Source organism: Gobius niger (assembly GCF_951799975.1).
Source record: "Gobius niger genome assembly, chromosome: 20".
Classification (NCBI taxonomy): Eukaryota; Metazoa; Chordata; class Actinopteri; order Gobiiformes; family Gobiidae; genus Gobius; species Gobius niger.
In genome coordinates, this window is record NC_136871.1 from 26,783,697 (window position 1) to 26,798,596 (window position 14,900).

A 14,900-nucleotide genomic window follows, 5' to 3' on the forward strand; every position below is an offset into this window, starting at 1 on the left:
AAGTTGACAATCTCGACTGAAACCGAACCTCGCCTAATGCTACAAATGAACATCACAGAGCTTTAGGACCAGCAAAGCCAACACTACAATTTGATTTAGTACATTAGTCAGCCACACATGTTTTTTTCTTTTTACAGCAGGACATAAGGAAATGTTGTATTACTCTTCTGTAGTACATTCTAGGCGCTACATATTTTCCAGCTCCTATGTTAACAATAACTCTAGTATTTTACATTATCCATTAGTTCATTTTTTTTGAATATGTTCCTACAATATGAAGTCTTAATGACACAATCCAAAGATATGACAATCCCCTCCTTTAAAGATAGGCCGGGTAAGCTCAGTTCCCACAGAGAAGCCTGTGGTAGAGCCGCTGCTCCTCCTTGGTATGTCTTGGATGCGCCAGGGAAGACCTTTGCCCGTGTCTTGGCTGGGATTTTTTTCCCACTATCATCTTGTTTGTTGCCTGTGATTGTGAATGTCTGTGAATAGTGACAGTCAAAGTGACTTCTACTCTTAGTCGGTCTCAGGGCAGCTGTGGGTCAGCAGCAGTTTAGCACCAGACAGTGCATAAAAACACCAAACTCTGGGGTTCCAGAAAGAACAAATACTTGGCTTTTATGTTTCATTATCAAGATAAATCAATACAAACCACATAAATGCTTCATATCATATTGCATCTATAGAATATTACTATAAGCACTGCTTTCTATAGGTTGACTGTAATTAATAAGACCATGAAAATGTCCAATGAAGCAGTTTCTTCTTAACGTCAAGTCTTCATCACACTGTGTGGAGATGATGCACACAGCGTCCTCTGAGATTAATTAAGTGGAAGAACACCTTTTCAGAATAAATAAAAGCATAAGAGGCATGTGATGGAAGAGGAGCTCTGATAGGACAACATTTCAGGTGAAAAAGTATAAGAATGGATGAAGTTAGGAATGAAATACGAGGATGACTATAGAACCATTAGTTAAGGTAAGACTTTTGATATTTGCATTGATGATGTTTATATTCAAAGATGTCCAAGTTAGTTGTTTTCTGTGTTTTAATATCACTATCACCTGATACCTTTATGTTTTCTGTTGGTTATCTGTTGGTTGGACGTTTATAAAAAGGTTGCCATGAGTTGTTTTACCAATAGTGAAACAATGATTTTATCTGTTCTACAATTTTAAATAAACCAATTATATTAGGCGGCTTCGATTTAAAAAAATATATCTATTTTTTTTTAATCAATTCCTGCCAGAGTCACTTCCATTACAGGTCTACATTCATACATTTACTGAGTGCCATTATATCCAAGCATCTGTGAGCCATTTAGCTCACGACCGACAGTAATGAACACAGAATGATGTTGCAGAATGTCTTATAACCACATCATTGTGACAATAACTGTGGCTACGTGAGTGATGGAGGAGTTAGTTCAGCGCTGTAGCTATAATTTAAGATAGTTCTCTTCAACTCAGTAAGACAGGCCTTCACACAAACTAACGTGCGCTGCCAATACTATTAATTATAGTAATATGCTCTAGCAGCCAAGTACAGTACGTCATACAGGTGAGTTTAAGAGGCAAGAGCACAGAGCATTATTTGCATTTGCATGTGCATTTTGATCCACACACAATTCTGAGTAAGCAGAGAAGCTAAGAAAACACTGACATTGTTTTTATATCTCTACTGTAGCCTCATGTTTTCACAGTTTTACAGCTCTCTCCAACCTGTGTTCCAACCAGAGGCAGGCAGGACTCTCACGCTCCCGTGCAGGATTCACTTAATGAGTAACTGCACTTTCTAGAGGAGTTTTATGATACAGAACTTTTACTTTAACTTGAGTAATATTGTGCTGAAGTATCTGCTGTGACTTGAGTAATTCAATAAAAGTTACTTGTTCAGCTTTGAGTAATCTTTAAAGCCACTCCACGTAACATTTAATCCAATGAAAAATACAAGCATTTACTCAATTACAGATATTTTGATTGTTGAAAAACATTGACTTTAAATTGGTTTGGCCCTTATCCAAATCCTTTCTCTGATCATTGCTCATTTGATCATTTTCTTTGAAAATATTTTATTTTTACATAATTTCTTGTTTTGTTCCTCATATTTATGTCACTATACTGAAACATAATTCAGACACGAAGCATTTTGTTTTTTATTCTTACTGGAGTCATTGATTCACTACTTTTACGTATACGTGAGTAAAATTATTTTAAACTTTACTCTTGAGTGAATATTTTGGCTTCTCAACCCCCCTCTGGTTAACCCAGTCTCTCTCCTACTTCTTTCACACCTTTATAACAGTTACTCTGTACTCACGTAGCTTTTTTTTTTTTTTTACTTTTACATGAGTATTTTTTGGGTCCTTTAAATGAACGTTTCTCTATTTCATGCCGTTGACAGAGAACCCTCAACATCCAAGTGACCTCTGTTGCACACTGAGCCATCGTGGTGTCAGAGTTATGCAGAGAATGACAAACGGCTGTATTCTGGCCTCAGTGTCTGTGCTGCTGTTGCTCAGCCTGTTTCCAGTCATGGCCTGGAGCAAAGTGGACTTCAGTGACGTTCAGTCCGTGGTGAGAGCATCTCTCAGTCTGTGCATCTCACTGCGTTATCTTAATATGAACAGGCTGTATTTTGTTTCCAGAGGGGTCCTCGTGGCTGTGTGGTCCAGGACATGGCTCCGAGGAAGTCTGACGATGATATCGACTACGACACTTTTGTGAGTTTGATGGGACGAAGGAGCGCTCCAGAAACCACCAGTGAGATGTTTTTTTTTAACCATATTTTTCACTGCTACTCTAAACAAGCAGAGCTCAAATATTCAATGTAATGTTTTTGTATACGCAGGAATCTTGGACCGTTTCTTGGGAGGTCTTTTAGGAAGGACAGCAAGTGAGCCGTGTAAATTTGACCAATGTGTATTATGAGTCTGATTTACTGCGGGAACCATATGTTTACCTTCTTTCTGATCTGTATGATGACTGGACATTTCCATCATTGTTTGACCAATGAACCTTCAAGGGTCTTGATGTTACACCAAAAGATGAACCAGACTTGTGCTTCCAAGGTCATGACATCGTCATCTGGCCTTTCACATTGTTTAAAGCAGGGGTGTCCAAAGTGCAGCACGGGGGCCAAATGCGGCCCTCAGACCAATTTTTGGTGGCCCTCTGCCTTCTTGCTGAATCGGGACACATCATCAGAGATGGTCCTTTTTATTTGAAATGTAATAATTCTACACAATTCTAACCAAACAACTGACCTTTTACTGTGAGACAGAGCTGCATGAAGGTTTTGAGCATAAATAAAGGTGTGGGCGCAATTTAAACCTCTGCTAGTCCAAGGTTTTGCGGCAATAACCACCGATCTATGGCCCTTCACCCTGTGTACGCTTCAGTATGCGGCCCCCCAGGAAAAAAGTTTGGACACCCCTGGTTTAAAGGTATAGTAACCTTAGTGTATGTACTGACTTTGTAAAAAGGAATTACAACATTTGTAGAAAATTCTATCTTTCATTCTTCTGGCATTTGACAAAAAGACTTTTTTATTCTAATAAAAATAAAAGTTAATCCTGGTTTAATGTCAGACAGTGATAAAGGTGTATGTAGGTGTATGAGGTGTATGTAAACATATGGTTCCCGCTGTGTGTGTGAACGTGTTGACTGACATGTGTAGAGGCCGTAAATGGAGATTGGAGCACAGCACCATAAACAGGTTTCTCTTTGTCTAAGCAGGACAAGTTGAGTGAGACCTCACCATGAATAAACAAAGCACCCCAGGTAAAGAAATATCCGACTGTCTTCCCAGTCCAGAAGCTCAGAGCCATCCATTGCAAACAGGGTGTAGTGAGTATGTTCCAGAAACTTTTTTGACCTATTCTAATTCTTATCCTTTTTTTTTCCAGAGCCTCGAGATTTGAACATCTTCCTGCCACTAAACGTAGAAATAAAATGTACATTGTGTACTGAGTACGCAGTGATTGTGATTTTAATCTAACTGTTTGGGGACGACCCTTGCTGGTAGTTTTTTTATTGGTGAAATTTATGTTTTAAAAATCATGCATATGAGTATTAATTCAGTAGTTACATTGAAAGTCAGCTATCTCAATTTGAGGCAGGTAAACTGTAATTTGAAAAAAAACAAACAAGTATTTTTCTAGCTGGATGGACAAAGATCCTTCTCAGATCAAGTAGGCCTAGTTCATTGTGTAGCCATTGTCCACGCTGAAGTAAATCTCTCGCTGTTGTTTTATGTAATCCCTGTGTAAAAAGTTACCAAATTAAACAAGGACCTAACAGACCTACTTTCCTGTTTAGGAAATGATCATGAAATTCAAGGTTTAGTTTGTGATAACTGCAAATACAATGGGATCAAAGTGTAACCGCATTGTTTATTTCTCAAATTGTTAAAATCTATTTCATTTGGCGCAGTTTTACACCAGATGCCCTTCGTGCCTTAGCTAAGCTAAAGTTAAATCTATTTCTTTCTTTTTTGGTGGCATAATTAAAAAACGAATTTCTATGGGCTTTAATAAAATACACATTAAATACTTACGTATCTTTACAATGTTTGTCCGCCATAGAACATAACTTTAGAAAAATTTGGATAAAAGAGAACAATTATGCTTATTATTAATACTTTTCCGACATAAAACACTCAAGTTTAAAGCTCACATTTCATAAACCAAATATTCCTTTTCATAGTTCTAAGGGAAAATACCTACAGTTTATAACGAGGATCTCCAGCTCTTTATTTATTTATTTATTTATTATAGGGACAGTGCATATTAATATACATTATACATGCAAATATGCCAGAATTAGCCTAAGGGCTATTTTTCATCTGTAGTCCCTGGACAGTTGTGTGAACCAGCAGTATCAGCCGCAGGCCTAAGGCTTTCAGCTGTTCTTCACGCACTTGATGAGCCACATTTTAGATACATTTCTTTGGTGTTTAACATTTTGAACTGCACTTTTAGATACATAAAGTAGAGTAACAGGACAAAATGAAAGACATTTTCATTGAAATGTCACAATTACACAAGCCTTTTTTGATGTATAAGTAGCTCTCTGTCACGTTTGTTTCATAAAAGTACCTCATCATGAGACCCCTGGCTTACAATATGTAATATAAGTGTGTTGTCTTTCAGGTGTGGCTCAGAAACAAGATTAATGCACTTTTTTGGGGGGGATTAATCTCGAATTGAAGCTTTAACTTTGAGAGCCCTACTTTTAATTTACAGCTAGCTGCTTTAGCCTAGTTTCTACCTTTTCTTTATTTAAAAAAAAAAAATCTCCAAGCTACTTCATTTCAAGTCTCTTCCAGTTCATTCCTTAGACCAACCCAACATGATTTTTAGGGTAGTACTTACAGATGGTTTCATTTGGCCGAGCATATTATATATTTAAAGAGAAGATAAAAATACTTAATACATTGTAAGGATTTGAATTTGGGTTGACATTAAAACAGGGGTCTACAGAAGGAGGGGGGTCACTCACAAGTGGCCTCGGCTGCTTTGCTGAATGGGTCAAATGAAGACGAAACCATTGTTTTTGTCCATCAGTTTGGAGACTGTATCAGGGATGAAGTTGTTTGTAAAGAACTTGCAAAAACAAACCATACAATAAAATATGCATTTATTCATAGTGATTAAAGTACCGTTCACTTGGAAACGACCCGGCTCACACACTCAAGGCGTATTTACACAATTATGTAAAGTCCAACATAAATACATTCAGAGATCATAAATACACGGCTGTACACTTTCCCCTTTTAACGCCAGAGTCAAAATGTTCAAGATTGTCGAGGGCTGGACGCTTCAGACCAGTCAGCCAAAACATTAAGACCAGCAGCGCCACATGCAATAAACCCAATGTTCCTGATTAACGTCCATTGTTTTTGTACTAAATGAGTGTAGTTTGCCTTGCTTCGTCATTAACTGATGAGAAAAACAAAACACTTTACCCGTCATTGGTCATAATGTTATGTCTCATTGGTGTGAAATACATGTCAATTTTATTTTGTCTTTTGTTCTGGAATCATCGGCCATAAACCTTAAAAAAGGCTTGTTCTAGTCGCAGAGATAAGAAAACTTCAGTGGTTTATTAAAATTAAAACAAAAAAACCCACTCAAATAACAGCTAAAATGCACAAAATGCAACTGTTGGTTAAATGTGTCCTTTAGTTGTACCCTCGCGGGCCACTTGTTAGATACACCTGGTCTGAACTTCAAATACTGTCTGTGGTGGCAGATTAATACCAACTGGCTCGAGATAGGAAATGATACAGTAATTCAATGAAATAAGAAATGATACGGTATCTCAGATCTTTGTCCTCCACTCTGATGGGTGGGTGATGCAGAACTTTAACATGACTGACAACTGACCTGCTTTCGAACAAGCCGTTGATGAGATATTTACATTTCGAAGCATCAGAACAGGTGTAAAAAAAAATCAAGTGGTCTATGGATATGCTAAACAAGTCCAGGTCAAGGAATAACATTTTAGGCCCATCCAAAATATTGACACAATCTGATATTTATACCCAATATAATTCAAACAGGAGCCATTTGGGGTCTTTCTCCAAGGCAATTATTTAGAAAAAAGAAAGACATTTCTACAACATCACAGTGCAAAGTCGTATGTGCAGCGTCTCCGTTTCTCAAGGCACAAGCTAAAACAGTCCACATGACAAAGAACAAATCATTCAAATATGGATCGGGTACAGAATTGTAATGGTAGAGTGTAATGAACTCTGTGTGTTTGGCTGAAAGGGCACTACAGCTTCTAAAAAGAAATGTATTTGGCTTCAAATATCTATTTTCATAGACATGGACTTGTCTGGATATTGGCTAAAAACACCTTTGTAAGATTTAGCTCTGATATAGTCCGCGTTTGGTCAGTTTTAGGCAGGACAAGAGTAGAAGTGCTGCAGTGCGCATGCTCCCTGGCCGGCAGACAGTATGTAACGTGAAAGAAAAGTAGAAATAGTGACCATTGCACAGACAGTTCTTGTACCCTATCAACTGACATAATGTATCTATAAGGCGGGTCCCATTTCAGAAAACTTTCTTCCTCAACACCTCAACCCCCAGAACGACTTCATCTAAAAACTCCTGGTGAATTGGTCAAACTAGTGAAACACATTTGCTTTTCGCAGATGTGGAGTCAGGAGGCTTTGAGAAGGGAAGTCAGCAGGAACTGGGTGCACCCGTGGGATTTTCACAAAACAATTACCGGCTCGCTCTTCATACTCAGAGGTGTGCTGGAAACCACAATGGGATGAAAGGGCGGAGTCATGTTACACAGGTGTGCAACACGCACTCAAGTTTCTTTTACAGGGGACAAAAATAATAAATAAAATAATGAAAAAACTCCTGATATTTAAAACTCAACTAGGGAAAGATATTCATTTTACTCACAAGAAATTACTAGTTTAAGTTGATTATTTGCTTTTACTTTTTGGCAAAGAAAAGACGAAGAAAATAAGAAAAGACTTATTTAGTAATTTTTAACTGATTGAAAATGTATATATTTTCTGACTTTGATTACAATATTTGGCAGATGTTCAAGACTATAAGTTACTTAGAGTTAGAACTCATGCGAATACTGAAAATGCAGTATTCTATTTAAATGGAAATTTGTTTTCGTCAGGTCAGTGTCCCAGTCCCACTTTAAGTGCATATGACTTTTTTGTTTAACACAATTATATTTCAGATTGTACCGAGCTCTCTTAAGTTTGGCCCTTTTTGTGATGTTTATAGTTTCACTTCCTTATTGGACACTGACAGGAAGTGACATAGAGGCAAACCATTTTAAGCTGTTGCCGTGCCGACCATGTGAAGTCAATGGGAAACAAGTCAAACTGCCGTGGAACTTTACCTCCATCCATGTCACTTCCTGTCAGCAGATTAAAAATTCAAATAAAAATAACTTTTCTACCCAACATTTCTTCATTAAAATTGTTGCTTCACTGAAATAAAATGATAATTATTAATTACAACAGCTATAATCCGTCTAGATAAGTCATACTTTCAAAAGCATTAAAACCTGTCAGAAGCACTTTAACGATGGCCATTAAGTTAATTGTGTAGCAGTGATCTGCGCCACAGTGAACCTCTCCCACAGCAATTTTAGCCCACAAGCCAAATGTAAACAGGCTCATCACAGCTGACTTAATGGATCTACAAACAGGCTTTGGTCAACGCAGTCGCATCCCTAGGTTTAGATTGTGGTAAGACCTGCAAATATGAGGTGAAAGCTTAGTCGAGTCATTCACCACATTAGACAAAGCAAAAAGTATCAGAAAAAAGGAATATAACAGGCTAATTAGATTATACATTTGGGTTGAAAGAATAAAACTGTAAAATTACACAATGGATAGCATCTCATTGTTGTTGATCTATTCCAATTCCAATATAGTACTGCCCCACTGAAGACTTACACTTACAGTGTAACTTACAGTATAAATACAGGGTGGGGACCAGCTGGTAAAACAAGCTTGTAAACTTAAACCGCATTGTTCACTAAGCAAATGATAAGGAAATTATAGGCAGCCTTTTGTTTCAGAGCCGGTGTTTGTCAGCGTCAGTCCTAAGGCCAGAAGGAAAGTATGATTTATAGACGTCACCCCATTGTGGTTTGGTCAAAAATGGTGAAAGAAATCCTGAAATCTTCATAGAAAATGAATACATTACATCGTTTAAAAGCCATTAATACTTAGGGCAGGCTCATGTCAACAAGTTATAGTATATAGTATATTGCTGAAAAGTCTCATTTTAGTCATAATCGGTGTCCCCAGAAATATAGAAGTTGACACGTTTATTTAAAGGAGGTTCTTAGCTTTCAAATGTGTGTTCTTTTTGTGAGTAAATAAAGAAAAGTTTTGTTTTAGGCATTTACTCTTACATTTGAGAACCTCTTCATAGCTAAAACTATACCTACACATAATACAAGGATTACATTAAAATATTTCAAACATAAATATATTAAGATGTTTCATTTTCTATGATGTTTGCAACTTTCCCTTTGTAAATCAAGTAGCTGAAAATGACCTTTTCCCGAGATAACTTATTGACATGTGCCTTGTGTGTATAATAACAACTTGATAAAACATTGCTTAGAATAAAATGAACTTAAAACAACCAGGTCAAAAGTGAGTCTTGCAGTACTTCCCTGGACTCTTCATATACTCGGCGGATATCCTTGACTCCATATCAGCGGAACCGTCTCAGATATGATGCAAGGTTAAATTCCAGAACATTTAAAAACAAAAATACAAAATCCTTCAGTTTCAAACGATTTTTCATCAATGGTCTCAACTATGTGCTGCTTCTACTGACTGGTCCTTGTCGGACACGTCCGGGACTGGTTTCTTGTCTGGGACAGGGTCTGGCTGTGGGTCCATGGCGGCAGCAGCAGCAGCAGGAGCAGGGGGGGCGTTGGGAGGAGAGTCCAGGAGCTCCTTGTACCCGGATGGGACGGGGGGTTGGTAGCGGTACTTGTATCCAAAGGCACGCAGGTGGTAGGTGTAATATTCCATCAAGTACATGAGATTGGACTCGACGTAATGGAAGGAGACAGAGATGTCCGAGCAGCAGTTTGGACCCTGAGGAGAAAAGGAACATATTTAATAAAAAGAAACACGTGCTGAAGCATGGAGAGGCCGGCGCTCTGATACCGGCACTACCCCCGGACATGGCTATGTGCTCCTTTGTCTCAGGACACGGTGTAAACCTCTCGGCCTGCCTGTCCTGGGGCAGCGTGTGCACCGTGCTGCTGCTAACCGGGCCTTAACACCTTACAAAATAATTATTTACGTCTGTTTCGGGCTTGAGTCTACAATTCAAGTTCATTGGTCGGTTCAGGCTTCATGCCTGCGGGATCGGACTGTAAATAAATTACAATATGAAACTTGTGACACCGTCCGTAAATGAGCAGTTAGTACAGAGCTCATACACTGCCGAGGCTAAAAAAAAAAGGTGTTCAGGAAGGACCTGATGACAAGGTAATGACAAGGAATTCCTCCAACAACAAAAAACCAAGACCTACCCAGGAGAGATAGATGTGGTGTCCAAATGGACAAAAGCCCTAAACACCATTCAGTGTGTGATAATACAATAGACAATGGCAGCAAGGAGGGGCATGTGTAATAAATGACTGTCAAGAAATACACGGATGAGAAAGAACAGCTACAGTGGCCACTTTTTCCACAACTTTACAACTTCTCAAGCTCTTATGCTGACGCAACAACTGCACCACAGACACACAGTAATGTATGTTTTACAAGGGACAGGCTTCAGGAAGTCCACAGGGGTCACATGGCATAAAGTTTTATAAAAAAAATCTCTGCAAATGCTATGAGGTTTTATATTTAAATCATGAAGACTCAAAATCATGTGATTGGTCTAAATATGTTCATCATGTGCAAACGATAGTTGAGTTAAAATTAACTCCATGGCTTTTCATTTTATCTTTACTGAAAAGCATTTGAAAAAGGATGCAGCATAGCCAGTGAGTCAGTCCAAATAGTAGTAGAAAGTCCAGTCATGTGACTTTCAAGGATGTTGACGAAGAAAACTCCAACACAAACACAGTATTAAGCCTAGCTTTCTTTTGTTGCTTTTGTTGTTAACAAGTGCAGTCATTAGAACGTGTAAATCCTACCTCAGAGATGGGGTAGTAGCAGTAGCTCCAGTACCAGAAGCTCTTGGGGAACTTGACTGTGAGGTGTTGCTCGGGCACAAACGGGTGAAAGGTCTCCCTCAGGGCCGTGTCTCTGGAATCCCCCGCGACCACCCCCACTTTCTCCATGCACTGTCCCATTGCCAGATCCTCCACCGAGGTAGTGTGTGTGCACGTTTTACTCTTAAACCCCTCGACGAACCTCTTCAGCGCCTCTTTGCTCAGGACGTAGCCCGCGCCTCCGCTCATGTACCCCTGTTTTGTGTAGGGCTTGAAGCGGCGGCCAAAATAAATGGGCTCTTCTGCAGAGTGATTGGCCAGAACCCATCTTAAGTTGTCCACGATGACGTACGTGTCATCATCGGCCTTTAAAAACCAGTCGGCCTCGTGGGCGTGGTGCTCGTAGGCGTAGTGGAAAGCACGGATAGTTTTCCAGTAAAGTTGGTCGCGTCCTTCTTTGGTGCCCAGACCCACTGTTGGGAAATCAGGGTCGTCCACGGAGCTCATGAAAACTACAATGTTACAGTGGCGGCTCCACGTGGCTTTGACATGGCGTGCCTTCTTCTCCAGGTTATTTGGGCCGGTCATCACCCAGCACAAGATGCGCACCTTCTTATAGAGCTCATCTGCCATTCGACTGTCCTCACCTGAAAGAGCAGAACAAGAGTTAGAAGTCCTGTACAGGTACAGTTTGGATGCTCATTCTGTTACATCGACGAATAGGTCGCACTATAAAAACGATAGTTTCTTAACTGTAAACCACCATCTTCATAGAAGATTAGTGAACATTTTAGATAAATTGTTTTTTTCCCCAATCAATCTCTGACATAATCAAAAAGTGAAATTAGAGAGCACAAATCATGCAACATTGGCTGCATCTAAAAAAGTGTAAGCTTAGGAAACTCTCTAGTCTCATGACACAGATGTGCGCCATGACAAGGAGCATCCACACATGACAGTTAGGAACTGTATACTTCCTTTAATACCTCATATAGCACAAGAACTTTGGGTTGTTCCTCATCAGCCCATGAGGAGCCAAGAACAATCCCAGAATGAGTTTTGCTACGTGACATTTCATTAAATAAAAACGTGAGGTATGTCCTAAATATATGAAAGTATAAAGCAGGTCACGCAGCGTCAGAGCCACAGCAGCAGCTGAAAGTTTAATTATAGGAAACCTGAACCTGGCAACATTACACACACGTTTGTTTACATTTTGCAAGAAAGAAACTTAAGCCACATGGCTTATTTGCATAAGCTCCTGTAAAAGAACAGAGGCTAAGGCTGCTGTTTGTGGTGAAATAAGGACAGAATTTGGTGAATATTAGTAATAATTGAACAGTGGTCTTTAAAAAGAGTTGTTTATTTAACAAATCATTTTGATTATGTTGGTAACAAAATTAAATTTGTTGATATATCATAAGACTTCCAGGTTGTCCCGTGAAAGGAAAGTTCAGATTGTCTTAACAGGCAGAAGGACAATGTATATGAATACAATGCTCAATAATAAATCAAAGAGTGGATGTGAGATACAGACATCAATTGAAAATCACCAATGACTTACACTAGTAGAGCACTTATTTAAGAGAATAATGTATTACAAGATTATTATTAGTAAAAGTAATCAGAAAAGTGAAACTTAAGCATAAACTAGTATCAACCACTAATGATTTACTTTTGCCATAACTGCAGCTTCTCTGACAAGTACAACGACCCTCACTATTATTTGGACATGACTTGTTTCTTGAAAATCAATCAAGTTACTTTCTGTCACTGCTTTTGTTGTGACAAAGTCCACAGACGATGACGCTGCCTTTGAGTTAGTGATCAACAGGATTAAGTTGGAGCACAATGGGGTTATGTACTTAAGTAAGACATTAGACAAAAGGTCACTTATCCAAATGTGAATCACAAGGATACTGGAGTTCTTCAAAGCACTTTGGAAACGCTTGTTTACAAAAGGTGCTAAATAAATAAAGTGGATTGGATTCAAATGTCACTCAGCACCACCGTGTGATTTGTTAAGCCTCTGCCTTTGCCTTGAACTATTTGCTGAAAGTTGGACTGTTTGCGTATTGCATAAGAAACCAGTGTTACTAGCCCGAAAAGGAGAAAGGAAATCTATGCTTTTGGCAAAGGTCACTTGTGTCATCTTGTTTCGACATAGTTTACCCCCAGTTTAGATGAAGCAGGTCTCCAGTGCCTGACAGGCTCTCCTTACCTTTGCGGTGTGGGTGCTCCAGGTTGAACAGCGCTGATCGATCCTTCTTCCATACTTTCCTGTCCTGCTCCAGGCGAAGTTGATAATCGTGGATCTTGTCGTAGTTGCTCGACCGAACAGGGACAGACCTTTCGTACCACACCTGCCGCAGGAACACGTACAGGGTGAACGTTCCCACCACGAACCCGGCGTAAAAGGAGAACCGAGAGCAAAGCGCCTTCATGCTTTCTCCCCCCTCGGCGTGTGTGACGGGCTCTGTCAGTCCTTCAGCTGGACAGGTGCTGTGGGAGAAAACAAGCTCTGTTCAAACATGGGGTGGGCGCACGTAGGGCCCCGTGACTGTGGAGCTGTCACTTCCAGAGCCCACTACTGTGACTCTCTTTGCAACGCTGGCAATAGTGAAAAAGAATCGAGAAACGACACCTGGAAAACGTGTCACTCCCCTCAAATAGGTGTGGTTTACTTTACTTACCAGCCTTATCCCTGGCCCCATCTCGCAGCAGCAAGTCCCTCCTAAAGCCACCGCCACACGACTGAGGGGAAATGCCACGAATTTGGTTGGCCCATGCTCAGCTTACGACGGCGGCGCTCGCAAGTAAAGGCGTCAGTGCAATAATCGATCCCCAGTATTTACACTGTGGTGAGCAGAGGCACTTCAGACACGGATGAAAAGTCATTTACCTCTGCTCTTGGCCTAACACCCTGTTTGCACTGCTGGGACTGGCTAACTAGCTTTCCCGTTATGTGGTCGCCCAGCGCTAACGCAAGCTCAGCCTCTCCCATCTAGAATAAACACGACCTTCTCATAACACCGCGTCAGGCCCCGGAGGAACCTGTCCTGAGTGTGAACCCAAACGCCACGGCGAAAAGCAATACTGGCAAAATTAACAGCGCTGTAAAAACTACGCGTAACTTGTTTCACGCTTCAGCTTTCCGTTTTCACGACCACTTCCGGAAGGACGTTTCAAAATAAAAGGCAGGCGATTAGTCCTTTTATTGTGTTAAATATTGTTAAAGCTGGATAGCTGACTTTTTGGTGTTGTAGAATACATTTATTTTGCCACCTTTAAGGATTCTAACGAAATCTGAACAAGCCTCTGACTCATGCTTTGCTTACACGCTACACAACAAGAAGACCATGTCACTGAGATGAGCTGATAGACAATGGTCCACACCATAATCATTCTGAACATAACGCAAAGTACAGATAATATACAAACACATAGACACAAACACCTGACTCACTGATAGGCAGTCATCCTCTCTGCGTAGAGAAGTGCAAGACTAGGATAAAAGGAGACTGTCAACGGAGGTCTGGACTTCACTTCTTCTCTTTCTCTGAAGTCACCAGCTGGTTATACAACTTTGTAACTAGGAACAATGGCAATAAAAGCCTCATCTTTGAGACGACTTCTATCTCCAGTGTATGCTTTGGCTTTTGGCTATATCCAAAAACTGTTCTCGCGTGATACAAAAGAACCAGATCCTAACACACCTCAGAGTATGTTGTAAACACAGCAAAACACAGACACCACCTTAAAGGTACACTGCGTAACATTTTGGACTATACTGTTGCTGGGAAAACAAAACATGCTCCTAATGACCAGCTCATTCTGTAAATGCTGTTACTGCAGTGTGAAAGAAAAGAATGGAGGATAAGGACCTAACCTGTTTAAATCTCAAATTCTACTGCCTTTAGTCACATCTCCATGGAGACGAGCTGGAGACGTACCTGCCTCCAGTAAAGTCACATTTTAGGAGAGGTGAACCTCATAAATGTTTGGTGTGTACATTTATGAGGTATTTTTCAATCATGAAAATATCTGTCCTAAAATAAATGCATGAATTTGAATTATATTTAGTGCGTAAAATTCTACGCGGTGTGGCTTTAAGTTTTATTGAGCAATGGATGATAGAAATCTAGCCTAAATAAGTGGAATGTATCCTGGGGGGGTGGCTACCCCTGCTTCACTTTGTCACCACTCAATGCT

At 39.9% G+C, this 14,900-nt stretch overlaps 1 protein-coding gene and 1 long non-coding RNA gene across 2 annotated transcripts; one reads left to right on the forward strand and one right to left on the reverse strand.

Annotated features, from left to right (window-relative positions):
• The first annotated feature begins 2,474 nt into the window (after nucleotides 1-2,474).
• Nucleotides 2,475-3,765, forward strand: LOC306979692. Its single transcript, XR_013793955.1, has 4 exons — nucleotides 2,475-2,579; nucleotides 2,651-2,765; nucleotides 2,854-2,898; nucleotides 3,741-3,765. It is a non-coding gene; the product is annotated as an uncharacterized lncRNA (long non-coding RNA).
• Nucleotides 3,766-9,019: 5,254 nt separating this feature from the next.
• On the reverse strand, nucleotides 9,020-13,502 carry c1galt1lb (core 1 synthase, glycoprotein-N-acetylgalactosamine 3-beta-galactosyltransferase 1, like b). The gene is made up of 4 exons (XM_079578818.1): nucleotides 13,382-13,502; nucleotides 12,910-13,190; nucleotides 10,671-11,335; nucleotides 9,020-9,612 (listed from the first exon to the last, which is right to left on the reverse strand). Exons 2-4 carry the CDS (start codon nucleotides 13,130-13,132, stop codon nucleotides 9,322-9,324), a joined length of 1,179 nt encoding a protein of 392 aa, XP_079434944.1. The 5' UTR covers nucleotides 13,133-13,190; nucleotides 13,382-13,502; the 3' UTR covers nucleotides 9,020-9,321.
• Between the last annotated feature and the right edge of the window lie 1,398 nt (nucleotides 13,503-14,900).